Source organism: Bos indicus, chromosome 11 (assembly GCF_029378745.1).
Source record: "Bos indicus isolate NIAB-ARS_2022 breed Sahiwal x Tharparkar chromosome 11, NIAB-ARS_B.indTharparkar_mat_pri_1.0, whole genome shotgun sequence".
Taxonomy (NCBI): domain Eukaryota; kingdom Metazoa; phylum Chordata; class Mammalia; order Artiodactyla; family Bovidae; genus Bos; species Bos indicus.
The window spans coordinates 5,767,980-5,795,676 of record NC_091770.1 but is presented as its reverse complement, the minus strand read 5'-3'; the positions used below and the strand labels follow the sequence as shown (position 1 = coordinate 5,795,676).

At 48.3% G+C, this 27,697-nt stretch overlaps 1 protein-coding gene across 2 annotated transcripts in view; it reads right to left on the bottom strand.

The window, feature by feature from the left end:
- The window catches only part of NPAS2 (neuronal PAS domain protein 2), a 199,286-nt gene that overhangs the window by 123,138 nt on the left and 48,451 nt on the right, over positions 1 to 27,697 (bottom strand). For both annotated transcript variants that reach the window (XM_070798303.1, XM_070798304.1), the window contains exon 2: positions 1,274 to 1,327. In XM_070798303.1, the coding sequence (XP_070654404.1) occupies positions 1,274 to 1,305 (32 nt within the window). In that variant the 5' untranslated portion in view covers positions 1,306 to 1,327. The remainder of the gene's footprint in view (positions 1 to 1,273; positions 1,328 to 27,697) is intronic.

The following is a 27,697-nucleotide window of genomic DNA, read 5'->3' as shown; positions in this document are numbered from 1 at the left end:
GCGGGCTCTGTGAGGGGAGGCGGACAGACCCTTCAGCTTTGCGGGTGTGTTAGAGGTTGTTGGGGGGCTTCCCTGGTGGCTCAGTGGTAAAGAATCTGCCTGCCAATGCAAAAGACATGAGTTCGATCCTTAATCTGGAAAGATCCCACATGCCAGGGAGCAACTAAGCCCGTGGGTCACAACTACTGAGCCTGTGCTCTGGAGCCTGGGAACCACTTCTGCTGAAGTCTGCGTGCCCTAAAGCCCATGCCACACAACAAGAGAAGTGACCACAATGAGAAAGCCTCACAGCACAACTAGAGAAAATCCCGCACAGCAACAAAGACCCAGAGTGGCCAAAACTAAAAAAATAAATATTAAAAAAAAAAGAAGAGAGGGCTTCAGGGGCTTGAGGAGGGACCTGCCAGCCAAGCGGTGGCAGGAGGAGCAAAGAGGAAAGTGCCTGGAGGAGGGAGGCTTGTCCGCTGGGCATGAGTGAAGACCATCCTGAGATAGGACATTTCATGTCCGTGCAAGCTAATGATCTGTGGTCACTTACCCATCACCACCATAACCTGGGACCCCTCATGGGCAAGACACCTATTGTTCATCTCCCTTTCCCCAGAGCCTGGTGCAGTAACTGCCAACTTGGGCTGATTTTATGAAACTGATAACATCCGACTGGGCTGTACCTTCAAAATATCCACTTTATGACTCCTCATATACAGAAGGGATTCAATGAATGTCCACTGAAGGAACAAGCATGGACACAATTATAACAGCATTGATGTCCCAGCAACCAAGCTGGGGTTTCTGGTCAACCCAAATCCAGTGCCAAGCGGCCGTGATCCTGGCCAACAAGGAAGCTGAGACAACATACACGGAAGAGCCCAGCCCAGTGGGGATGGCCATTCCATGTCCAGTGTGAGCTGCTGATTATGCCCATTATTGTCCAGGGCCAACCGCTTCCCAACAGCAGAAGTAGGATTTGAACCCAGGCTGGCCTGGCTCCAGTCACGCCACCTGGCCAAGGAGTGTCCATCCTGGAAACGCAGTAACCAGAAGCCTTTAAAAAGAGGGCTGGGTCAACAGGGTCAGTACACAGACATGTGAAAACTACCAACAACTTGGCAAGTCCTAGACAATGAGTAACTTCAGGGTAAGGAACAGAATTGGGGTGGCTGGTATGAATTCTGGGGGCAGAGCATGCAGTATTTCATGGAGCGTGTGTTTTTCTATCTCTGACTGCCTTTCTCTGCAGAGTGAGAACAAGCAAGATTTAAATGTCTCTTACCTCTTTGCTCTGTCTTTCTCATCCTCATCCATTAGATTGTCTCTGCAGTTTTTCCTGCAAAAAAAAAAAGAACAGATGATGACTGTCTGATTCTCAACCTTTCTCACAGGTCTTTCTGGTTGCCATCATTATTGCTGTTTTTGTTTAGTCCCTAAGTCGTGTCTGACTCTGCTACCCCATGGAATATAGCCTGCCAGGCTCCTTTGTCCATGGGATTCTCCAGGCAAGAATGCTGGAGTGGGTTGCCATTTCCTTTTCCAGGGGATCTTTCCCACCCAGGGATCCATTCCAGGTCTCCTGCACTGGCAGGCAGATTCTTTACTACTAAGCATCATTTTGGGCTGATCTATTAAACCACATGCTTTAAGCCATAGCTTCTCAAACTTTCCGGTTCCAGCAACCATTTGCATGCTCAAAAATGACTGAGGACTCTGAAGAGCTCTTGTGTATGTGGGTGAAAACTGAGAAATCTTAAAGATACAAGCATGCTGTCCATTAGGCATCAGAGAGATGTAGCTGACAGATGTTAAGGAATTTCTGGAAAAGTCCACCATAGGGACTTCCCTGGTGGCCCAGTGATTAAGACTTCGCCTTCCAATGCGGGGGGCACAGGCTCCATCCCTTGTCAAGGAACTAGATCCCACAAGCCTTGCAGCCAAAAAGCCAAAACATAAAACAGAAGCGATATTGTAACAAATTCTATAAAGACTTTAAAAATGGTCCATGTCAAAACAAACAAAAATAATAAAAAGAAAAGTCCACTGCATACTCACATGAGTAAATAGGCAGATGATATGCCAACATTACAAAAATCGTTTTGACCTCATGGAACCCCCTAGTTCCCTAGATCACACATTGGGAACTGCTTTCTGGACCTAGCTCAAAGCAGCTTCTGTTTATTTCAAGCCTTAAACCTGAAAGCTTCCCAAGACATTCTAAAGGAGAGCATTTATTTCTCTGTTCCTTCAAATATACAAACTCCTCTTAGGCAGCCTGGAGGAATTGGGGCCCCAAATGAGTATAATTACTGTCCTTTTGAGTATAATTGCTTTACAATATTTTCTTGGTTCCTGCTGTACAGCAAAGTGAATCAGCCATACATACACCCATATCCCCTCCTTTTGGGGATTTATCTCCCAAGTACGTCACTACAGAGCATTGAGTAGAGTTCCCTGTGCTGTACAGTAGGTTCTCATTTTATACACGGTATCAATAGTGTATATGCGTCAATTCCAACCTCTCAATTCATCCAAGCCACTCCTTCCGCCTTGGTGTCCACATGTTTGACCCCTACATCTGTGTATCTATTTCTGCTTTGCAAATAGGTTCATCTGCACCATTTTACTAAATTCCACATCATATACATTAATATATGACATTTGTTTTACTCTTTCTGACTTAATTCACTCGGTATGACAGTGTTGTGAAAGCATTTCCTTTGAGGTCAGGAACGAGACAAGGATGTCCACTCTCTCCACTGTTCTTCAACATAGTGTTGGAAGTCCTAGCCATGGCAGAGAATAAAAAGAAATAAAAGGAATCCAAATTGAAAAAGAAGATATAAAACTGTCAATGTTTGCAGATGACATGATGCTATACATAGAAAATCCTAAAGATGCCACAGGAAAACTTCTGGTGCTAATCAATGAATTTGGTAAAGTTGCAGGATATAAAATTAATACACAGAAATCTCTTGCATTCCAATGCAAAGATCACTAACAATGAAAGATCAGAAGGAGAAATTAAGGAAACAATTCCATTTATCACTGCAATAAAAAAAAAAATAAAATAGCTAGGAATAAATCTATCTAAGGAGGCAAAAGACCTGTACTCAGAAAACTGTAAGATACTGACGCTGTCTTCTTCTTCTTTTTTTTTTTTAAGGCACACAGATGTGAAAAGTAACAATCCAGGAACATTCTCGCAGCCCCAAATCATCAGAGATGGCCTTACCATCTGGGCCTTCACTCTCCCAGGCCACTCACTAGAAGCCTCTCAGGTTCTGACCAGGTGTCCTCTTCTCCACACAAGCCTGTGATCCTTGGAGCCACATTCCTGATTCCCTTTCCTTCACATGCCCCCCAGGGTCCCTTCTATCTCGGGGGCTCCCCCTCCAGCCAGCCCTCCATGCAGAAAGACTATCAGGATGTCCTGAGGCCAGAGTTAGGTGACCTGGAGGCAGGAACACGAGGCACAGTGTGATGGAGACACAGGCGGGGACCACGTGGAAATGGAGTCACCATGGTCCATGTGCTTCTGGTCTCCAAGCAGAGGGTCTGACGTCAGGACTCCAGAATCGACACTTTGAAAATGCACTAATGTTTACTCTTGAAATTCCAAGTTCTAGATCACAATATTTTAAATGAAAATAACTCATTTCATGAAAAAGACAGTATGAAGTTTTTTTAACAATAAAGTTATTTACATGCTACTTCCTCTAATCCAATATCATGTCTGTAAGCCCAGATCCCTTTATTTTTCAATTGGAAGATACTTGCTTTACAGTGTTGTGTTGGTTTCTGCTGTACAACAATGTGTACGGCTATAAGTATACATGTACCAGCTATGTTGGGAAAAAAAAACCTATTAGTTGCTCAGTCATGTCTGACTCTTTTTGACCCCATGGACCGTAGCCTGCCAGGCTCCTCCATCCTTGGGATTCTCCAGACAAGAATACTGGAGTGGGTTGCCATTCCCTTCTCCAGGGGATCTTCCCGACACAGGGATCAAACCTGGGTCTTTATCAGCTATACGTATGCATATGTGCCCTCCTTCTTGACCCTCCCTCTGCTCCCCCCGACCCTGGCTCCGATCCTACCCCTCTACATTGCCAGAGCACTGAGCTGGGCTCCCTGTGTTAAACAGTAGCTTCCCACTGGCTGTGACAAGAACATTAAAACAAAGAATGATTAAGAAGCCAACCTCATTCATGAACATGGCTATAAAAATTCTAAACCAAACATGAGCAAATCCAATAGGAACATGTATAAAAATGATAACCTTAGATAACAATTCTTCACGGGAACAGATGAATCTTTGCTCTGAGATAATTTCGTTGTGTGTGTTCATCTGCTGTGAGCCCAGACACCAATCTGAGCCAAAGAGGAAAAGGAATTGTGCAGCCACAGCCCTGTTTACGCACAAGCCCCATTTGGCAGGCATATTTCAGTGATAGATTTGCGAGACACGCCATTCGGCAGTTGAGGCTTGTATCATAATTAAAGTGGGCTTAGCACATCTGCAAACAGGCATCTGCTTAATGTTTCCCATATGGAATCTGTTCAACACTTTAAGACATGGAAAATGCGGTCCATTCATTTAATGATGTGCTACCCAGGTCTGCGCTCCGAGGAAAGGGGTGGCTGTCTATGTGCCGGCGGCGTGAGTTAGGCTCCAGCCACAGGGAAAGGGTAAAAGTCTTGCCCTTTCCCAGCTGCCCCTGACAGAGCACTTTCACAGGAGGATGTGGGCTTCAGTCTGCTTTGCTGAGGGTCTGAAATCCTGATTGGACAACTGAGGTTGCTTCGTCATACACAAAACTTCTACAAATGACTAGTCTATGGAGTCACAAAGAGTCAGACACGACTGAGCAACTAATCACACACACATCTTTGGGGCCTTCATGTAGGTGGGATTATACAGGATTTGTCCTTTGGCAATGGGTTTATTTCACTCAACATAACACTCTCCAGGCCTATCGTGTCTTGGCGTATGTCAGAATCTCCTTCCTTTATAAGACTGAATCATATTCCACTGTATGCATAGACCACCTTCCGTTTACCCATCCTCTGTCCACGGATACTGGGTTGCTTCCCCTGTTGAATATTGTGAGAAACATGTGGATCCCTCCCCTCTTGTATTTGAGTCACTCTTTCACTCCATGATGTGGAGGAGCCAGAGAAGCTCAAAGCGCAGAGGGAAGAGGGCAAGGGGAAGAAGACAAGCCCCATGAGATCAGGTTAAAGGAACAACCGAGAAGTTAAAGGGGTGACAGCTACATTTCTCAACTGTATAAAGAGTTTCCAACTTTGTTCTTCTTTTTCAAGATTCCTAGTTATTTTAGTTCTTTGCATTTCCATGGAAGTTTCAGAATCGACACTGTCAATTTCCATAAAAAATGGCTGTGATGCTTACTGGGACTGTGTTGACTAACGACTGATCTGTACCAATGCTGAGGTTCATGCGCGGAGCATCTCTCTGTGCAGACGCACCGAAGTGTCTTTACCGAAGCATGAAGATGACACCCACGTGCGATGTTCTACGATTCAATAGATACTCCCTGGGAGTCCTGGTTCCCATGGCACTTAGGTGGTGGGGGGCAGGCAGGGCAGAGGGGGCAAGCCACAAGCATGTCAAATGAGTGAACAGAGGGCCTGTTGCTGCCCATTTAAGCCAAGAGGGCAGCATGATGGGTGGGGTTAGAGCGGGGAGACACCCAGGGAGACCGGCTGGAGCTGGCCTCTGCTCTGAGTGACACAGGAAGGCACTGGGGGTTTGGCTCAGAGGACTGGCCTGTCTACCTACAGCTGTGACTTTTTTTTTTAGATTTTTTATTTTTTTTTGATGAGGACAAATATTAAAAAAATTTTTTTTTGTATTGAAGTATAGCCGACTAACAATGTGATAATTTCAGATGAATAGCAAAAGGACTCAGCTGTGTGTATTCATTCTCCCCATGTGAAGAGCTGACTCACTGGAAAAGACCCTGATACTGAAGAAGATTGAGGGCAGGAGGAGAAGGAGGTGACAGAGGACGAGATGGATGGATGGCATCAGTGACTCAATGGATAAGAGTTTGAGAAAATCCAGGAGATAGTGAAGGACAGGGAAGCCTAGCATGCTGCAGGCCATGAGGCCACCAAGAGTCGGACACGACTGAGAGTATGAACAACAACATTCCCCCCCAAACTCCCCTCCCATCCAGGCTGTGATGAGGACCATTTTTAACGTCTTTACTGAATTTGTTACACCACTGCTTCTGTTGTATGTTCTGTCTTCAAGGCATGTGAGATCTTGCTCCCCAACCAGGTATCAAACCCACCCCGCTTACACTGGAAGGCAAAATCACTGGACCACCACGCAAGTCCCCAGCTGTGACTCTTAAAGAGCTTAATTATGTTGGCAGGTATGAAAGCACCAGCACAAGCCTGGTCCACAGCAGACGCTCAACGTCTGGTTCCCCACTTGGATGGCAAGGACTCGGTACAAAGCGCCTTTACCCATTACCCAGGCCATGATGCCCAGCCCAGCTCCTTAGCCACATCAGGTGCTCGAGACACCCATGAGGAATGAAGGAGGGGAGGGTTGGGGGAGGCACGGGGGAGGAGAGGAAGGACACCGCCAGGACCAAACCCTGTCTGAGTTCTCAATACCGACTATGCTAATTCACACAAGCCCCTCAGTGATCACCGTTAACCCAGGCACTTACAAGGTATGTCTGAAGGTACAAGCTATTGACAAAAGAGAAAATTCGCTTTAAGCAGCACCTTCAAGAGAAACCAATATCTCCCCTACCAACCCTCGACCACCACCAGCTTCTGGAAAGCCCTCGTCTCATCTCCATGCAGCTCTGTGGGTGGAATGGGCCACAGTCTCCACTCCTAAAGGAATCAGGAAGGCCGAGCTGCCCAGGGACCCTGGCTCTGGGGACAGAGCCTGCCCTGGGCTGTGTATCCTTGAGGTGACCCATCACCTGCTAAGAACGTGTGGGCCTCTGACCACAGAGTCAGACCAACTTCAATTTTAGTTCAGACTCACTTGTTCCATGACCTTAAGCAAAGCTCTGCAACTTCACGAGCCTGCTTCCCTCATTCTAATGGGAGGCCACCAGGTAGAAAATGTGTGAGACATAAAGGAGAGATCCCCGTGAACAAAGAGGGCCAGTGTGTTCCCCACAGCACAGAAGCATCAGGCGAGTCCTGTTCACCCACATCTGCCCCGGTGATCACCCTGACCTCTATATTCCTGAGCCCCCCTCCAGCTCACCTTTCTCCTTGTCTGCCTTAATGAACACACTGCCCAACGAGAAGACCACCATAGAGTGAAGGGGGTCGAACCGACCTCAGGTTTCAGAGGGGGGCGCCCTTACCAGGGAAGGAAGTGCCATGGTGGGGGAAGGAAGCTTTTCCAGCCAGAGAACCAGACAGGAGCTCCCACCCCACCCCCCTCCAGAGACCACCTGTGGCTGCCAGCAAGCAGGGCTGTGGAGTCCCTGACTCATTTGTCCCTGGCACAAAGAGATCATCACAGTATCATCCATGACAATGAGTTAGCAGGCCAGCCGTAAAAACTGGTACTCAAGCCTGTCATAGGTCTTTGGGCAGAGCGGGGTTACCATGCCTGCCCACTAGTCAGCGTCAAAACCTCTCTGTGTGTACTCATGGAAGACAGACAGACACATACACAGCGGTGCTGCCTGAAGCATCCAGTGGGAATTCAATAGAACCTTAGGTCCTTCTGAGGAAGAGAGGGGAAGAGAGAGTGAAAGAAACACAGGCAGACGTGACCGAGGACGCCCTCGATGAATATCTAGTGACGTTAACTGAACAGAACAACACAAATGAGGTCTGCAGATGACATCGCCATCACCTAGGTGAAATCTCTGCCTCCCAAGGCTTCATTCTCACAGACCCCTACTACACCCTGGATCACAACTCTGGCCTTTGAACAGGGACCGGCAAGCGGAAGTGCTGCTTTCTCACGCCCCACCTGCCCTAGTCCCACGGTGGGTCAGCGGGGAGGTGGGATTAATGCACACACAGGGGACCGGGCCCCCCTGGGGACTGGCAGCTCACTCCCGGGGCTCCAAGAAGGCTGTGAACATCCTACACGGTAAGGTACATCGTTCCCCTGAAGCAAGGGTTTCCTGTAAAGAGCCACCTGCTGAGTATTTTGAATGCCAGGCTAACCTGACGGCTCAGATGGTAAAGAATCTGCCGGCTATGTGGGGGACCTGGGTTCAGTCTCTGGGTCAGGAAGATCCCCTGGAGAAGGGAATGGCGACCCACTTCAGCACTCTTGCCTGGAGAATTCCATGGACAGAGGAGGCTGGTGGGCTACAGTCCATGGGGTCACAAAGAGTCGGACACGACTGAGTGATTGACACTTTCACTTTTCATTCAATATCTGCGGTATCATAGAGTGAAAGTGCAAAGCTGTGTCAGTGAGCAGGTGCAGCTGTGTCCCAATAAAACTATTTGTAACAAGCTGGGGATGAGACAGAATTCCTAGAATCAGTGCTCAGACTTTCTCTTCAGTATCTTTTTAATTCTGAACTCTTTGTACAGCCAGCCTGGAGAGGCCCAGTGGGTCATTCTGCATCATGGTGAATTCCCCCTGAAATGGCTACCCTAAGCTTATTGCATTGCAAGGCCCATGTTTTTTTTAAAACTAAAATCATGATGTTTTCAAATTGTTGGAGAAATGGTTTGACACAGGCCCCGAGGTAGCTGGAAAATGTGAATATTCCTCCTCACTGTACCAACCAAACTTGGTGGTTTTCGGTTATTAAAAATAAAAAATACTGCAGATTCACTTTGTTATACAACAGAAACTAATACAACACTAGAAAGCAATTATACTCCAATAATAAAATAAAATTTTTTAAAAAAGAAAAACTACTGCGAACAACAGCAAGTGGAAACCCAAAGATATCTCCCCAGTTGGCTGGGGCTTATTTATTGTCAAGAGCATGCGCACTTTCTGCCCTCTCAGCCAGCACCTGGCAAGAAGACCTTGTGTCTTGGATTAACATCTGCATCTTCCATGTGGGAGCTCAGCAATGATTTTTCCTTATTATATTTAAGAAATAAAAAGGCTCTGAAAAACGGTCGTTGATGAACTGCGGTGCGGACTTGTCTTCCTTTGTCCTTTGGTGGAGGCTAGGAAATAGTTTCTACATTTTAATTCTTCGTCTCCAGGCCATGTTGTTTTGGTTGCAATGATTCATTCACTGGGGGAAAAAATAGTTCTTTTAAAGGAAGTGGATGGTGCCAGCCTAGAGCCACCCACTCTTGCAACCCCAACTCTTGTCAAGCGGGGCCATTCTCAGCACCATCCCTCACATTCTGCAACTTGGGAAAGTTGAAGTGGATGGGTCTACTCTTCACCAAAGCTCTCCCCACCCCTCCTGGCCAGCTGGTTGGGGCCTCACAGAGCTGGACTCCTAGGAAAAACCAAGGAGAGCCCCCCACTCAGTGAGGACCCGTGACCCCGTGACCCCCCAAGCCTCTCTAAGGTCAAGGCTGAGGATTTATCTGCCTATTAAAATCATGATGCTCCCTTCACGTTTTCCTTTTTCCAAGGGTCTGATGATTCATTATTCAGGGCAACAGTGACATAAACAACGAAGGAATGGAAGGGGAAAGTTAGAAACTTTGTCATTAAGCAAATGTGCAATTACATCGTTCAGTTAGCAAAGACTTTCCGAAAGAGAAAGCACTGCTAAACCTGGATCAAAGGTCATCCTAACATGACATGTGATTCTTGCAACCTTTGGGGACATCACTGACAATTCCTTTTAGGAGCTCCTTTCTAAAGAGTTCAGACTGCACAGTGTAAACCAGACTTCATGAGAGAATCTGATGGGTGACAGTGTGTGGTCAGGATGTGGACCACAGACGCCTATAAGAATCACCAAGAGGGGAAAGGAGATTTGTGAGTCATGCTCGGAACTGAGTCAGTGAAAGCCTCTGTCGGGAGCTGCCACAGACAAACGGAAATGAATCCACAAACCGCTGCTGCAGCTCTGCACCCCGTCCACCAGACAGTTGGTCCTCACGCTCCTTCGCGCCTGGAAGCGCTTGTCCTAACAGGCTCAAGTTTGCCAAAACAGCACAAGAAAAAGATGTTCTGAAATGAGAAGTCAAATTTGCTTTGAGCACTCAGGCTGTGGAGTTTGCGGTTTGATATCAGGACTTCAAATAAATAATGTTTAATAAAGGTATAGGATGCTTCTGTAACTGTTGCTGTTGTTCAGCTGCTCAGTCGTGTCTGACTCTTTGCAACCCCATGGACTGCAGCACGCCAGGCTTCCCTGTCCTTCACTATCTCCTGGAGCTTGCTCAAACTCATGTCCTTTGAGTCGGTGATGCCATCCAACCATCTCATTCTCTGTCATCCCCTTCTCCTCCTGCCCTCAAACTTTCCCAGCATCAGGGTCTTTTCCAATGAGTCAGCTCTGCATCAGGTGGCCAAAGTATTGGAGCCTCAGCATCCGACCTTCCAATGAGGCAGGAAAAACTAGTTTGGAGCTAATGAGACCTAGGTTTGTGTGTCCTCTGGCCTCTGTCCTTCACTCAGCACCGTGGTCCAGACAGAACCTAGGAGTGATGACCTCATCTGTAAATGGGGGATGAGCCCTCACTGTCCTCCTAAGAACACATCAGGACGGCTCATCTGCATTTAGCAGAGAGCAGGCTGGGTGAGAAAGGTGAACTGCCCCCTTTCTAAGGCACAGTGAGCCATAGTGACCTTGGGATGAGGCCAGCATCTTTAGAGCTGCAGGTAACTTACTGGCTGCTGCACACCTGGTTGGCACCGAGTAGCCTTATTGTGCATCATCTTCCCTTTTCTCCCATCATTGCAATTACTTCATTTTTTTTACAGTTTAAACAGAGAGCACTGCTGTCCCTGGAGAAGGCAATGGTACCCCACTCCAGTACTCTTGCCTGGAAAATCCCATGGATGGAGGAGCCTGGAAGGCTGCAGTCCATGGGGTCGCTGAGGGTCACACACGACTGAGCGACTCCACTTTCACTTTTCACTTTCATGCATTGGAGAAGGAAATGGCAACCCACTCCAGTGTTCTTGCCTGGAGAATCCCAGGGACGGGGGAGCCTGGTGGGCTGCCATCTATGGGGTCGCACAGAGTCGGACATGACTGAAGTGACTTAGCAGCAGCAGCAGCAACTGCCTCCTGGCAAAGGCAGGGTGCTCCAGCCCACCACCTCTGCTCCGAGCCCAGGGGCCCCACAGAACACTCCCCCAACACTCCCAACTCTACTGTGACTTTCTGTGTTCATTTCACAGGTACCTCGTGAAGTTAGACCATCCCATGCTCCCTCTGTCAGTTCCCAATGTACAACTCAGCTGAGCCCAGTTCCCCAGGGGAAGCAGGTGCTGCCTGGGGCAGGGTTTTCCCCTAGGATGGGGGAAGGAAGGTCCATCCACACCACCTGGACCCCTCTCCCCACCTGATGTGAGAGTCTGGGTTGATCTGGCGCTCATGGTTGGGAAACTGATCATGGTGACTGATGCCCAGACCTGTCTGTGCTGAAAAAAAAAAAAAAAAAAACCAGGTGGATGCCTTGAGCTCGGCGGTGTGTCTGCTGTGGGTCATGCTGCTCTTGACATGTTGTCCCCAGGGCCCTGGTCCCACTCAGCAGGGAGCAGCCTCTGATGAAGGAGGTGGTACCACCCTCTAGTGAGCAGCTGGGCTCATAAGACAAAGGACCCATCCCAGGAAGGCCCTGTGGCCACAGTCATGTTTTAGAATGCGCCACAGGCTTTGGTTAGAGGACAGTTTACAATAGGAACCGTGTTGTCCCCTCTTGTGCTGGATGCTGCCCTCCAAATGTCCCCACGGTAAAGCACAGCAATGGGCAGAGTCTCCCTGGGGATCCCCAGCAACATCGTGTACCCTGTCTCTCCAACCCTGGCCACCGCTGTGAAATGTACGCCAGGGTTTGCAGGACAGGTGGGTCGCAGGTAGCCCCTAAATGTCCCAGAAGCTGGCATTTCTCCTTAACACTCACAGATCCTTTGCACAAAGTCTAAAGAAAGGCCTGCCCTCTGGACATGAAGGGAAGATGAGGTCCAGAACAGAAGCAAGCAGTACATCAGGCAGGAAACCCCCAGCAAACCACCTCTCCTCCCTCACCCCAGAGAGGGGACTTGAAGAATCTCTGCTGAGAAGACCCTGCTGTGGGCAGGACAGCCACAGGCTGAGACCCAGTCCTGTTCACCAAGCAAGCGGAACACTGGCAGGTCAGAAATGTCTGGTTTTCACATGTTTAACAGTCAACCTGGCAGGATTGGAAAGGTCCAGTTTTATACCTTTGGGTATTCATGGTGTAAGTTAATGGTAAGCTAGAGGACCTCCATCCTTACTCACATCCATCCCTGGACAGCAATCTCCGGACGTGACACCAAGCTAGCACAATTCACCCACCAGCCCAACACCCCTCCTGCCTGAGCTCTGAAGCCCAACATGGAGGCGTCAGGGTGTCAGGGTGAAGGTAAGACATGACCCCTCCTCAGGACACTCAGCCAGGGCTCTGGGTGAGAAAGCACAGGCCCAGAACGTTTTGTGAGGCATATTAAAAGATACTTGCTCCTTGGAAGAAAAGCTATGACAAACCTGGACAGCATATTAAAAAGCAGAGACATCACTTTGCTGACAAAGGTCCATCTAGTCAAAGCTATGGTTTTTCCAGTGGTCACGTACAGATGTGAGAGGTGGACCATAAGGAAGGCTGAGCACCAAAGAATTGATGCTTTCGAAGTGTGGTGCCAGAGAAGACTCTTGAGAGTCTCTTGGACAGCAAGGAGATCAAACCAGTTAATCCTAAAGTCAAACCAGTCAAACCAGTCAATCCTGAATATTCATTGGAAGGACTGATGCTGAAGCTGAAGCTTCAATACTTTGGCCACCTGATGGGAAGAGCTGACTCATTGGAGTAGACTCAGGTGCTGGGAAAGGTTGAAGGCAAAAGGAAAAGGGGGTGACAGATGATGAGATGGTTGGATGGCATCGTCAAGACAAAGGACATGAATTTGAGCAACTCCAGGAGCGAAGGACAGGCAAGCCTGAAGTACTACAGTTCACGGGGTTGCAAAGAGTTGGACATGACTGAACAACAAGTGCTGGGTATCTGATACACGAGTTAGTGATGTAAAGTAAGCTTCTGGTTTTCCCATGTCCGCTTATTCGATCATGACGATTTCATTCTACTTTTCTTCCCTGGATGACCCTAAGAGATACCATCCTGTGCCCACAAGCAGCAATGCAGGGACATGCAGCTAAGAATAAAATTATGACAGGCCATCATTAAAAAGTCTACAAGTAACAAATGCTGGAGAGGGCGCCGAGAAAAGGGAACCCTCCTACACGGTTGGTGGGAATGTAAATTCACGCAGCCACTCTGGAAAACAGCATGGAGGTTCCTGAAAACACTAAAAATAGAGCTACCATATGATCCAGCAATCCCACTCCTAGGCATATATCCAGAGAAAATGATAATTCAAAGAGATACATGCCTCCCTATGTTCACTACCGCACTATTTACAGTCACCAAAGCATGGAAATAACCTAAATGTCCATTAACAGATGAATGGATAAAGAAGATGTGATATAGACATATATATATATATATACACACACACCCACAGTGGAATATGACTGAGTCATCAAGAAGAACGAAATAATGCCATCTGCAGCAACATGGACCTAGAGATTAACATGCTAAGTGAAGTCAGAAAGAGACAGGCAAATATCATATGATATCATATGATATCACCCGGAATCTAAAATACGGCACAGGCGAACTCATCCGCAAAACAGAAACGGGGTCAGACATAGAGAAGAGACTTGTGGTTGCCAGAGGGGGAGAGGGAGGGCTGGACCGGGAGATTGGGATTAGCAGACACGAGCTATGACGTAAGAACAAGGTCCTTCTGTTCAGCATGGAGAACTCTACTCAATATCCTGTGATAAACCATAATGGAAAATGTGAACAAGAATGTCTATATATGTATACCTGAATCACTTCCCTGTACAGCAGGCATTAAACACATCATAAATCAACTCTACTGCAATAAAATACAATTTGAAAGTGAAACTTTTAGTGGCTCAGTCATGTCAAACTCTCTGCAACCCCATGGACTGCAGCCTGCCCGGCTCCTCTGTCCATGGGATTCTCCAGAGCTGGGCAGCCCTGTGTTTGGGTGCTGGCCCTAGGTCACCTCAGGCCTCGGGTCCTAACTCATTAGACTAACGGAAAACGGGACAACCAGATTAAATCACCTTCCTCTGAAGATTGCCATCTGTACGACTCAGAAAGCTCCTTGCTCCGCCTGGCCCCTCTGGACAGTGCTAAACAGGCTTAGCCTTCTGCAGGCAAACAGGAAAAGTAGGTCAGCTCAGCAACACGGTTCTTGACCGGTGACGAACCAGTGGCGCGAAGGCAGGGCAGCAGTGAGAGAGGGGCAGCGCCTCCCCAGCCCTCCTGTGCCCAGGCCATCCGCTCCCGTGGAGGCTCTGGGCACCGCCCAGGGGGCTCAGACAGCCGTCGGGGACAGACAGAGACTCAGGGAATGAGGAAAACTCAAAGGAAGTGTAGAGAAAGTGGTTCTTGAAAAAAACCAAACTGCAGGAGGAGCAACCCACTCCAGTGTTCTTGCCTGGAGAATCCCAGGGACGGGAGAGCCTGGTGGGCTGCCGCCTCTGGGGTCGCACAGAGTCGGACACGACTGAAGCAACGCAGCAGCAGCAGCAGGAAGAGAACAGTGTATACCCTGACTTCCCTGCCTTCAAAGACAAAACCATGGTGGAATAGGCTGCTCCTCTCACAGCTCTGAAGCCTGGGTGCAGGCTTCAGGGGGTCAGGGAGAAGGCAAGACATGACCTCTCCTCAGGACGCTCAGCCGGGTCTCGGGATGAGAGAGAGCAGTCCCAGAACATCTTTTGGGAGGCATTGTGCTGGGTACCTGGTATGTCATGGAAGTTCAGGTGAAGCACAAACCACTCACTTCTAAAGGAAACCACCCCTGAACAGTCACTGGAAGGACTGATGCTGAAGCTCCAATACTTTGGCCACCTCTTCACTGATGTGAAGAGCTGACTTATTGGAAAAGACCCTGATGCTGGGAAAGATTGAGGGCAGGAGGAGAAGGGGACGACAGAGGATGAGATAGTTGGATGGCGTCACCAACTCCATGGTCATGAGCCTGAGCAAACTCTAGGAGGTGGTGAAAGACAGGAGAACCTGGTGTGCTGCAGTCCACGGGGTCACAAAGAGTCGGACACAACTGAGCGACTGAACAACAACAAAAGCTCCGCTTCTCATTTTCCACGTCAGCTTAATCAATCGTGACTGTCTCATTCTATGCTTTTCCCCTGGATGGCCTTAACAGACACCACCCTGCACCCTGATTAAGTGTGCCCTTTTGACAATGCACAGGAACGCTGCAAGCCATCCATGGAACAGGCTCCCTCCACCCTTCACTGCTGGTAATCACTGGGCACTCACTAGGGGTAAGGATCGACTTGAGTCAGCGGTGCCAAGACCAGTGGGCCCCGAATCCCAGGCCGGAGGGCAGGCCCCGCAGTGTCCCTACGATGCCTTTGTTCAGTGAGGCTGCAGCTGCACAGATGGAAAAGCCACCCCTTTGGCCTCTCGGACTCAGAAGTTGGATGAAGCATCCGACAATGGGAGGGAGGCTCCCCCGAGGCCTGGGTGATCTAACCTACTTCCAGGTCCTGGTGTCTGAAGTCTCAGTACAAACCTGGAGGCTGATGCTGGGGTCCCCAGGCAGGGGGCCAGATCCTGCTCCCCAGGGCTCCCAGGAAGGACAGGGCCCCTAGCTCACCCCAGAAAAAGCTCACTGGTGCCCCTGGAGCAGGAGCAGACCCAAGTCAGCCTGGGGCACCCTGGAAGTTTCCCAGCAGAGCAGTGGCCCTGTGGCCCATGGCGACCAGGTCTGTAAACGCAGGTGTGTAAGATGTTGGGCATTGTTTCCCCCATGTTTCATTTCTGCAACAGGGGCATCAGAAGGTTTTGTCAAGAATATTTTGAGATATGTTCACATCTAAAAACCCACGACATTGGGAATGTTCGCCTAGACTCTTTCAGCCACGACCTTCTCTGAAAAACTTTCTCGAGAACAGGGGCCAGAGCATCACTGGGCCTTGACACAGTCCCTCCTCCTCCTCCTGGCCCTCAAGTCTTTGTTCACATGCTTGTTCAACACATATGCTGTGCCCTGGCGCCCCTTCCCCGCCTGCCCTCCAACCAACAGTGAAGATCTGATACATTCAAAATGTGACTCTGTGGTTTAACTTGCCAAGTGACCGCAGGCAAGTCACTGAGCCTCTCTCTGCTCTGGTTCTCACCTTCACAGGGCAGCTGAGATTTAAGGACATAATAGCTGTCAAACACCTAGATGGGGAGCTGCGGAGTAAAAGGGCAAGGCAGGTTAGCTCAGATGGGTGGGATTATTAGAGCAATCCAGGAAGCCTTCAAAAGATGCTGGCCTTCATCTCAGTAACAGATGCTAACCACGGACATCAATTAGCTTCATTTTCAAATTCCAAACATATTTACCAGCTCCCAGGAAACCTGCAAGGCAAGCCCTTTCAAACATCCCTTGCAATCCAAAAGGTTCCCATACAGCGGTATCAGCTTGCATAACAGTATTTTCCCCAAAGAGCAGGTGATAAACAACATTTCTGTGAACCGAATCAGACTTTACGTGTGTGAGTGGCTCTCGGCCCACCCGCTTGAGGACCACAAGTCCCGCCCTTTCTTCCGGACCCTTCTGCAAAGCAAAGCTCATCACCACCTCTTAGTCTCCTTAGCAGACTATCACACACCTGGTTTCCATGAGGCCACAACTAACAACTTCTAAACTTTGAAATCCTGGGTAAAATGGGAGAAAGTTTGGATACTTTAAAATTTTTTTAAGAATTTATTTTATATGTTTAGCCAAATTTAGCAAAGGGGAGAGTGAAATGCTCTTCAAATCAGTTGACTCTGTTAGTCCAAACCACTCTTCAATGCATTTATTCATCAATGCAGCTTTATCACAAAGCATGTTCCAATTACTTGATTACTTAACTAAGCAATTCAGTATATTTAGTGGTGTTATACTCTTTTTTTTTTTTGTAGAGGCACTTTTTTTTTAAATTTTTATTTTATATTGAAGTATGATTGATTTGCAACATTGTATTGGCTTCAGGTGTACGGCCAAGTGATTCAGTTATATATATACATATATATGTATAAACGTTTTCAAATTCTTTTTCCATGCTGGTGCTATATTCTTATCTTCGCCTGGGTCAGGCAGTCTTCAGTCCTTAGAAATGCTAAATTCTTGAGTCCATGAAAAAAGCTATCAGATTCTTTAGAACGGAACAAAATCATTATTCCAAGGCCACACTCAGATTTGAGAATGTTACAAACATAAACAGAAATACGTTTCATTTTCACAAGCTTGCATGAGAGAAAAGGAAACCAACCAACAAATGAAACAAAAGGAGATGGTCTAGTTTACATGAAAATATCAAAAAAGCTACCTCATTGTTTTCAGAGGGAGAAGCAGTGCATATTTATAGTAATCCCTTCCTGCTTTCTTTCAGAAAGAAAGAGTCAAGATCTTAGGCCATTTTTCATTAGGTAAAATCCAGTTCATTATTGAAAAGGGGGTGGCAGAGGATGGGATGGTTAGATAGCATCACTGACTCAATGGACATGAATTTGAGCAAACTCTGAGGAAGACCTGGGTTCAGTTTCTAGGTTGGGAAGATCCCCTGGAGAAAGGAATGGCTACCCACTCCAGTATTCTTGCTCGAAGAATTCCATGGACAGAGGAGCCTGGCAGGCTACAGTCCATGGGACCGCAGAGTTGGACACGACTGAGTGACTAACACTTTCTTTCCAGGAGATAGAGGAGGACAGAGGAGCCTGCTGTACTGCAGTCTGTGGGGTCCCAAAGAGTCAGGCACGACTGAGTGACTGAACAACAAATATAAGTATTCATATATACAACTATAAAAAAAAACCAAATCTTTCTGAACTGTTTCTTCTAGAAATATTGTCTCTTTTTTTACCTATACTCACTGAATTACTCATTCAAAATTTTTTCTTCCTTCACATGATTTCAACTGTTTCCTCTGCCGTGTTCCAGAGTAGAAGTCAAGTTCATGTCTATGTCAGAATTACAGGCCAGCTCACACCTAGTCAAGATCATGTCTATGTCAGGCCAGCTCACGCTGGTAGTCTGTTCCTAGCCCTGCGCATGCTAACATTGTGAGGCCATGAAAAATTAACAACAACAAAGCCTTTCTCAGCTACGATTTTAACAATGTGTGGCTGTGTGTGTGTGTGTGTGTGTGTGTGTGTGCCCGCACCCACGTGCTCAGAAGTGCTGCACGGCAACACGATCAGGCGGCAGCACTGAAGGATCTATAGCACCGCGAGACCAAGAATCCCAGGGGCAGGAAGAACACGTCCGTATCAGAGGTAGGATTCTGATGAGCTGTACAAAGCACCTGCTTTCCTCTTTCTGTCGTCTCTTATCTTGGCTGCAGAAAAACAGATGCAACCAAGGCAATGAAGGAATGTTCTGTCTTCCTGAGGTACTGTTTGCTTTCTGATAAGCTCCTAAGTGCCCTCATATGCCCACAGGGAGAAGGCGAGAGCGTGACAAGGATTTAGAGAGGCAGGAACTGAATCCGGGAAGAAGAGACTCATGGAAACTTTAAAATACTGAAAAACATCATGTGTCTGCACACATGCTCAGTTGGGTCCGAATCTTTGCAACCCCGTGTGAAATGGAGCAGGACCCTGGGGAACCCACCTAGGGAGGAATCCACCATGCCCCCACCCCCATGTTCCCAGCCTGCCTTTTGTCCGTGGAAAACTTTAGTCGAATAATAAGTTTAATCAGAGAAATGAGAACATATAAAGAAAAATAGTAAAAGGAGCCCAAATAATCATAATGTAGTCATTAAGCATCGTCCAGGAGTTCCTTGACTTCTCAAGGGCTCAGTTCCTTCTCAAGGGCTATAGATAATATTCGTAGCCATATGCTGTAAGCTGTCTTACAGAGACTGAAACCCCAGGTGGGAGAAATTAACTGCATGATAACCAGACCGTACCCATGACACAAGCTGCCACAATTCGGGGAAATGACCTCAAAGCAATGGGAACAAATGGACCGGAACTGAAGATTAACTGTACTTAAAACAACTAAGATGACACTGGTCAAACCACCGATGACCAATTTGGAGATGAATGTCAGAGCTGACTGTGCTGTTTCTGCATGTAGTTCCCCCGACCCCAACCTCTGTCTATAAAATCTCCTGCCCGACTGGTTGCCAGTGGTGGGGGGAAGTTGGCCTTTGGACAGATGTCTGCCACCCCTCCCCACCAGTGGTCAGCATCTGAAAACAAAGCAAATTTCCTTTCCATCAACCTGGCCTGTTAATTGGCTTTTGGGCAGCAAGCAGCTGACCCACACACACCTTTTGGTAACACACGGACTATAGCCTGCCGGGCTCCACTGTCCATGGCATTCTCCAGGCAAGAATATTGGAGCAGGTTTCCATTTTCTACTCCAGGGAATCTTCCTGACCCAGGGATCGAATCTCTTGAGTCTCCTGCATTGGAAGGTGGATTCTTTACCACTGAGCCACCAAGGAAGCCTGAAAAATATCATGGTTTTACTCAAAAGCTTCCCTGGTGGCTTAGATGGTAGAGTGTCTGCTTGCAATGCAGGAGACCTGGGTTCAATCCCTGGGTCACGAAGATCCCCTGCAGAAGGAAATGGCACCCCACTCCAGTACTCTTGCCTGGAAAATCCCATGGAAGTAGGAGCCTGGTGGGCTATAGTCCTGGGGGTCACAAAGAGTCGGACACAACTGAGTGACTTCTCTTTACTCAAAAGCAAGCATCCTGAAAGATGCCCTATGGGACTGTAGCCAGAGCTGGCTTGGAATCCAGAACCAGGGTCAAGCTCTCTCAAGTGCCTGCCTGTTTTAGGGGGACCTGGAGAGGGGGAAGGATGAGCAGAGAGGAGTCTGGAGTAGGGGGGTTCCCATGCAACCAGGGGTTGCCCTCTGCCTCCCACAAACCACAAAATGCTGAGGGCTGCATCCACCCTCCAGGGCTACACAGGAAGACTGCTCGGTGTGGGAGGGCCTCCTCAATCAGTGGGCACGTGGAACCAAGAGGCTTCTGTGGACTCTGGGGTCGGCTCTGTCACCCACAGGCTGGATGACCTCAGGCAACCTCCTGCTTTTCTTTCCAACTGTGGTTCCTTCCTTTGGCAGAATAAGAAATAACTTTGTAATAGAATACTGTATAAAATGCGGTCTTCTCCATGAAGACAACCTAAATATCCACTGACAGACGAATAAAGGAGAGTGGTGTATACAGATGATGTGGGTTTTCTTGAATGAACTTTTTGGCCAACACTCCACCCCCCTACACACACGCACACACACACACACACACACACACACACAAGTGGAATATTACTCAGCCGTAAAGAGAGTGACATAATGCTATATGCAGCAACATAGACGGCCCTAGAGATCATACTAAGTCAAAGACAAATAAGATAATCACTTCTATGTGTAATCTGAAATATGACACAAACAAACTTATCTGTGAAACAGAAAGAGACTCACAGACACAGAACAGACTTGTGGCTGCCAAGGGGGCAGTGGCGGTAGGGGAGGGGCGGATGGGGAGCTCAAGATTAGCAGATGCAAACTAGTATATACAGAATGGATAAATAACAAGGTCCTACTGCACAGCACAGGGGACTCTCTTCAATATTCTGTGATAAACCAGAGCGGCAAAGAATATAAAAAAGTGTGTGTGTAAATAAAACTGTGGACTACAAGGAGATCAAATCAGTCCATCCTAAAGGAAATCAACCCTGAATATTCATTGGAAGGACTGATGCTGAAGCTGAAGCTCTAGTATGTTGGCCACCTGACGTGAAGAGCCAACTCACTGGAAAAGACCCTGATGCTGGGAAAGATTGAGAGCAGGAGGAGAAGGGGACGACAGAGGATGAGATGGTGGGATGACATCACTGACTCAATGGACAAGAGTTTGAGCAAACTCTGGGATATGGTGAAAGACAGGGAAGCCTGGCATGCTGCAGTCCATGGGGTCACAAAGAGTCAGACATGACTTAGGGACCAAACGACGACAAACTGAAGTGATCAACATTTAAAGTCAACTATAATCACTGCACGGAGAAGACAATGGCACCCCACTCCAGTACTTTTGCCTAGAAAATCCCATGGACAGAGGAGTCTGGTAGGCTGCAGTCCATGGGGTTGCTAAGAGTTGGAGACAACTGAGCGACTTTCACTTTTCACTTTCATGCATTGGAGAAGGAAATGGCAACCCACTCCAGTGTTCTTGCCTGGAGAATCCCAGGGTCAGGAAGCCTGGTGGGCTGCAGTCTATGGGGTTGCACAGAGTCGGACACGACTAAAGTGACACAGCAGCAGCATAATCACTGCAGATGGTGACTGCAGCCATGAAATTAAAAGACGCTTACTCCTTGGAAGGAAAGTTATGACCAACCTAGATAGCATATTCAAAAGCAGAGACATTACTTTGCCAACAAAGGTTTCGTGCTAGTCTGCTCTGCTTTTAACTGTGCACATAAATCCTTAAGACTCTGGGACAGGGGGTGCCTGGAGCTCAGGTCTGTGGCTCTCTGCCGGTGAGTCAGACATAGTTCAAAGGCCTGCCCTCTGGTCTGTCAGATGCCGATGCTGTCAGCGGCAAGGACGGGGCCGTGAACCCAGTCTGCCCCTGGGATCCCATTTGCGCCACCTGTAACCAAGTGTGCCAGTGGTCTGGCATCAACCCCGTCACCTTGGACTATATCTGGACCCAGTGGGTCTCGGTCTGGACTAGGATTGAACAAAATTAACCCATCTGTCTGAAACGTATTAATAATATTGAAGAGGTAAAGTAGCAAGGGGCTTCCCTAGGGGCTCAATGGTAAGTAATCTGCCTGCCAAGCAGGAGGAGTGGGTTTGATCCCTGAGTTCCGAAGACCTCCTGGAGGAGGAAATGGCAACCCTCTCCTAACCCTATAATACTCCAATATTCTTAACTGGGAAATCCCATGGACAGAGGAGCCTGGCAGGCTACAGTTCATGGGGTTGCAATGGATTCTTCAGGCAAGAATACTGGAGTGGGTTGCCATGCCCTCCTCCAGGGGATCGAACCCATGTCTCTTATGTCTCCTGCATTGGCAGGCAGGTTCTTTACCACGAGCGCCACCTTCACAAGATAAAATGATAAAAAAGCAGGGACTTCCCTGGTGGTTCAGCAGTTAAGAGTCCAAGATTCCACACTGCAGGGGGCACAGGTTCGATCCCTGGTCAGGGAACCAAGATCTCACATGACCCACAGCTTGGCTCAAAAAATAAATTAATTAAAATAAATCAAAAACAAGAAAAAGCAGTCCAAAATGCTTTATAAATCAAGGTCTATAGCAGTGCTTCTCAGATGCCCATGGACACCCACATCACCTGAAATCTTGTTAAAGTGCAATTCTGAGCAGGTAGGTCTGGGTGGGGCTGAGGTTCTGTATTTCTAAGCAGCGCCCCATGGTATGAAGCTGCAGGTGTATGAAGATTGCTGGGCATGAGTGGTGGAAGGGATGCTAAGTGTCACCTGCTTCTACCAAAAGCAGGCGGACACCAGGGCTCCTTGGTCTGGGACCCCAGGCTGTGCCTCAGACCGATGGTATTAACATTAATTGGCCTCTGGGGCTGGGCCCTGCCTGACTCTACCATGCCTTCCCTTGGAAGGGGTGATTCCCATGCACCCAGAACCACTGCTAGGGGAGAACCCCTGCTCTGGAGCCTGAATGCCACCCACAGCATCCCAGCCAGTGCCGTCCATCTCCATGGAAACAGGATGCACTACTCTCTCTGGCAGCCTCTGCTAGATCCTGTTAGTTGAACTTACTAGAAAATTCTTCCTGTTAAGCCAAAATACCTGTCCCCCCAAGCCCCAGGCCTTCTACTCATTAATTCTAAGTGTTCAAGAGCGACACAGAATGACAGCCCTCAGATCAGACTATTATGTTTTAAATTGAGCTGAAATTCACTTAACTTCATTTACACATGATCCACAACATTGTGAACATTTCAATATCATCAAAGAGGCAAATTATTCCTCTCTACCCATATGTGCCCCAGAGATATTTTCTATTGACTTCCACAAAAAGATTTAGAGGGCATTTTCCCTCTAAATAATTCACAATCCCTTCCTTTAAAAAAAAATCGTGGTGAGCATTTAAAACCCAGGTTACATCATTTGAACTCAGAAAATTTTCAAACAAGTAAACACTTACAGATGGGTATCAACGAGGATCAACAAAAATCAACACCAACAACATTAGCAAAGATTTCTCGAAAACAAAGCGAGGCAGTTACCTTGACACTGTTGGTAGATCACTGAAGGAGCCTAATGCACATTTCGGATGATGTTTAAAGCCACGTGATCATTAAAGAAGAAATGAAGCAGCCAAATCTGTTCCTTTCTTCTTTTTACAGTTTTACAGGTAGCTTTTTTTTTTTTTTTTTTCCCCAGTAGCTGGTGGCTGTGGATCTTTCTCTTATTTTCACCCAAAGTTGGAAAGATGAGCTACTAGTTTTCTGGGTTCTTAGCTGTTTTCAAAGCATGCCCATTTTGTCACAGGTGACCCCATCTCCTCTCGGCCTGCAGAGCACTTGAGCAGGCATGAATATCAGGAAAACTGCCTCTCTTGCTCCCATCTCCTAGCTGAGCTCCTGGGTAGTCCTCTAGAGTCTCTCTTCCTCCTGCTCAGCCTTCCTTAGCATCTGGAGTCCAATGGCCACTGACCCCTGCACAGCCACTTGCTCTCAACTGGTTCCTGAAGACGGTCCTCTGGGGATCCCCATCTCAGCTGCTGTCAGAGAACCTTCCGTGGATGCCATGTAACTCTGAATCATTACCACATTTTGCAATCTGTAGGAGTCCAGAGGGCCCTCAACGCACAGCGTTTCTGGGCTTGACTGTACCACCGGTTAACTGACAAATTCTGAAGTCCCCTGGCTGTAAGAGTTTTCACATTTCTCTGGCTTTCAGCCACATTTAATAAACCCATTTTCCTTGGTCTCTGGTATTGTCCCAAGGCTCTTCCATGGTGGTTTATGGAGTAAAATCAGGAGGGTCCATCTACTGAAGATGAAGTTGAATTTAAGTAAATTGAAAGCACTCCCTAAGACATGTTGGAAAGATGCGGAACCAAGGCTCATGACATAGTCACCCCTGAAGGCTGGAGCGATGGTCACAGGGTGCAGAAGCGTCAGGAGACGGGGCTGTGGGGCTATGTGAAGTGGTGAGACGGTGCCTGTAGCTGTTCTCGAATGAGAAGCTGGGAAGGCTTGGGGCTGCAGGGCCCCTCCCAGGGCCAGGGAGGCTGATGGCTTTTTGCGGGCCAGCCCTTGCGAAGCTCAGCTGTGTAGGAGAACAACCCTCAGAGCCAAACTGGTCCAGAAAGTTTTCTCGTTTTATCCCTTTTATATGGAGCAATTCCCACAGTGATCGCACACCTTCCTGGGGGCCTCCGAGGAACGAAGTGAACATACCTGTGACCTCCACCTGGCGGCCCAGGGTCGTCAAGATGATTGTGACAAGGGATATTCTGGGAGCAGGCTCCTGGCTGGTGACTGAGTACAAAGTCAAGTGTCCCTGGAACTCCAAGCCTCTTTATTCTGCCATCAGCTTCTCTGGCCCCTGGGCTCCCTGCCCACCTTCGCACCACTTGTTCCCTGAGCAGGTGACCGCTTCCTCCAATGCCGAGATCTCCGCCTGCCGGAGGAGCCCAGCAGGTGGCCCCGGGACCTGGCTGTGTGTTCCAGATGGTAAAGAATCTGCCTGCAATGCAGGAGACCCGAGTTTGAGCCCTGGGTCTGGAAGATCTCCTGGAGAAGGAAATGGCAACCCACTCCAGTATTCTTGCCTGGAGAATCCCACGGACAGAGGAGCCTGGCAGCTACAGCCCATGGTGTTACCAAGAGTTGGACATGACTGAAGCGACTAACACACTTCCAGGCAGCTGAGGCGGCCAAGGAGATGGATGTCAGGGCTGAGACCTGAGCTGGGCCAAGGAGCCCACGGGCCGCCTCCACCCCAGTAACCACCCTCCACTCCCAACCTCTCCTGCCCCACCCACCACCCATCGGCTTCCCACTGAAGCTCTTGACTCATTACCACTGATGAAAGCTGTGATTCCCAGATCTCCCTTGGCAGTGGAACTAGCTGGAGAGCCACTAAAATACAGAGTCCCGGGTCCCTGAGAGGTTCTGAGCCTCATCAGGGAGCCAGGTTCGGAAGGAAGAGGCCAGGCCAATACCTGATTCCATGTGTTCCGAGGACTCAGCAGAAGGGAGGGAAGCAGAGACCTCCACTGACCACGTGTCCAGAGCAGTGGAGACACCCCTAATGGCCGGCCTGGGGCCACGTACTTCTCCAGGCAGCACATTCTGGTCCGGCAAAAATGGCACCAGCCACGTGCATGCATGCTCAGCCCTGTCAGTCATGTCTGACTCTTTGCAAGCCCATGACTGTAGCCCTCTAGGCTCCCCTGTCCATGGGATTCTCCAGGCAAGAATACTGGAGTGGGTTGCCATTCCCCCCTCCAGGGGATCTTTTGGTTCAAAAACTTCCACTGTACCAATTGTCCTGGTGAAATGCTGAAAAGCGCACCTGTGGCTCCAGTATGTCACTACAAGGACCAGATACCCAGATGCTATCAGTGGACTGGCGATGCCCAGCTGACCCCAAAGGAGGCCTCTCCCCCTGAGGTCAGCATCCCTCAGCCAGGCCCACTCTGATTCCATCACACACAACAATTAGTATGGCATATGCAGAGAAAGGCAAGTAATTCGATTCACCAGAGTGTCACGGGAAAACAGGATTTATAGCATCACTGATGCTAAAAATAGCTCGAGCGCCCTCACTCCTGAACTTTCTGCACTTCCATGGTTTTAGCCTATCTCCATTTCCTTCTGTGGTAACCTCATGCGGTGTGAAATGTGTTTTCTGCGGTATTTGATTCCATGTGGGTGTTTTTTCCTGCATCCATCTTCCTTTGTGTTACTTCAAGGGAAAAACAGCCCTGGGAGAGCTTTTGTGCCGTCTGCTATTGTTCTGTATTTAAGTAAAAAAAAAGTACATGCTGCTAAGACCAAGCCAACTGGCAAATTCCCTAAGCTTTAAATCTTTGTTAAAAATGCCAAAGTAAGTGACCCCCGGTCTATAAGGCCAGCAGAACACAGCCCTGCCCACACTTCCAAGTCTCAACAAGTGTAGACCCTTCCAGGGGTCCCACAGGCCTGAGTCTGTCCAGCCTCGAGAAAGGGGCTACCCCTGGTCACCCTTCTGAGAACCCACATAATGAGGTTTCGTAACCACACCTGCACGATCCCCCCAATGTCGAGGGTGTGTGATCTCAAGCTTTCTTTCCAATTGTGGTAAAATGTACATAACATGGGGCTTCCCTGGTGGCTCAGCAGGTAAAGAGTCCGCTTGCAGTGCAGGAGGCACAGAAGATGTGGGTTCGATCCCTGGGTCGAGAAGACCCCCTGGAGGAGGGCACGGCAGCCCACTCCAGCATTCTTGCCTGGAGAATCCCCATGGACAGAGGCTACAGTCCACAGGGTTGCAAAGAGTCAGGTCAGATACAACTGAAGTGACTGAGGACGCACGCACACATACATAACATAAAATTTACCATCTTAACCTCCAAGTGCACACTTCAGCGGCATTAAACACATTCACGATGCTGCGTCACTATCACCACCAACCATCTCCAGAATTTTTTCAGCACCCAGAGCTGAAACTCTGTAGCCATTAAACACGAATTCTCCACCCGTCCCCCCAGCAGCCTCGGGCAGCCGCCGTTGTATCTTCTGTCTCTGCGAATCTGACAAACTCAGGAACCTCCCAGAAGTGGGATTCTGCAACACTGTCCTGCTGCGTCTGGTTTCTCTCACTCAGCACAACGTCTTCAGGGTTCATCTGTGCTGCAGCACGTGTCAGAACTTCCCTCCTTTTCATGGCTGTGTAACATTCCCACGCAGGCAGACATAAAGAAGAGACTTTTGGACTCAGAGGGAGAAGGAGAGGGCGGGATTTGAGAGAATAGCATTGAAACATAAGCATTACCCACGTGAAACAGATAGCCAGTGAGAGTTTGATGTATGACCCAGGGCACCAAAGCCAGTGCCCTGCGGCAACCTGGAGGAATACCGTGGGGAGGGAAGTCGCGGGGGGGTTCAGGTGGAGGGGACACATGTATACCTATGGCGGATTCATGTGATGGATGGCAAAAACCATCACAATATTGCAATAATCCTCCAATTAAAATAAATAAATTTAAAAAACATTCCATGTATCTGACACACGTGCTTAAGTTTTTGATTCTACAAATGATGAAAATCATTCTTTTCAACCTGCCAACATATCTAGGATTCCATACTCAGTCTCAATAGCTACAATTTGAATAGACAACTTATCCAGCAGAAGGCTCCCCACACAGTCACAAGGGTCCATCCACTCCACCCCCATCCCCCCTCCCTGGGGCCATGGCCTGGAACCTGGTATTAGAGCAACTGAAATTCTAGATTAG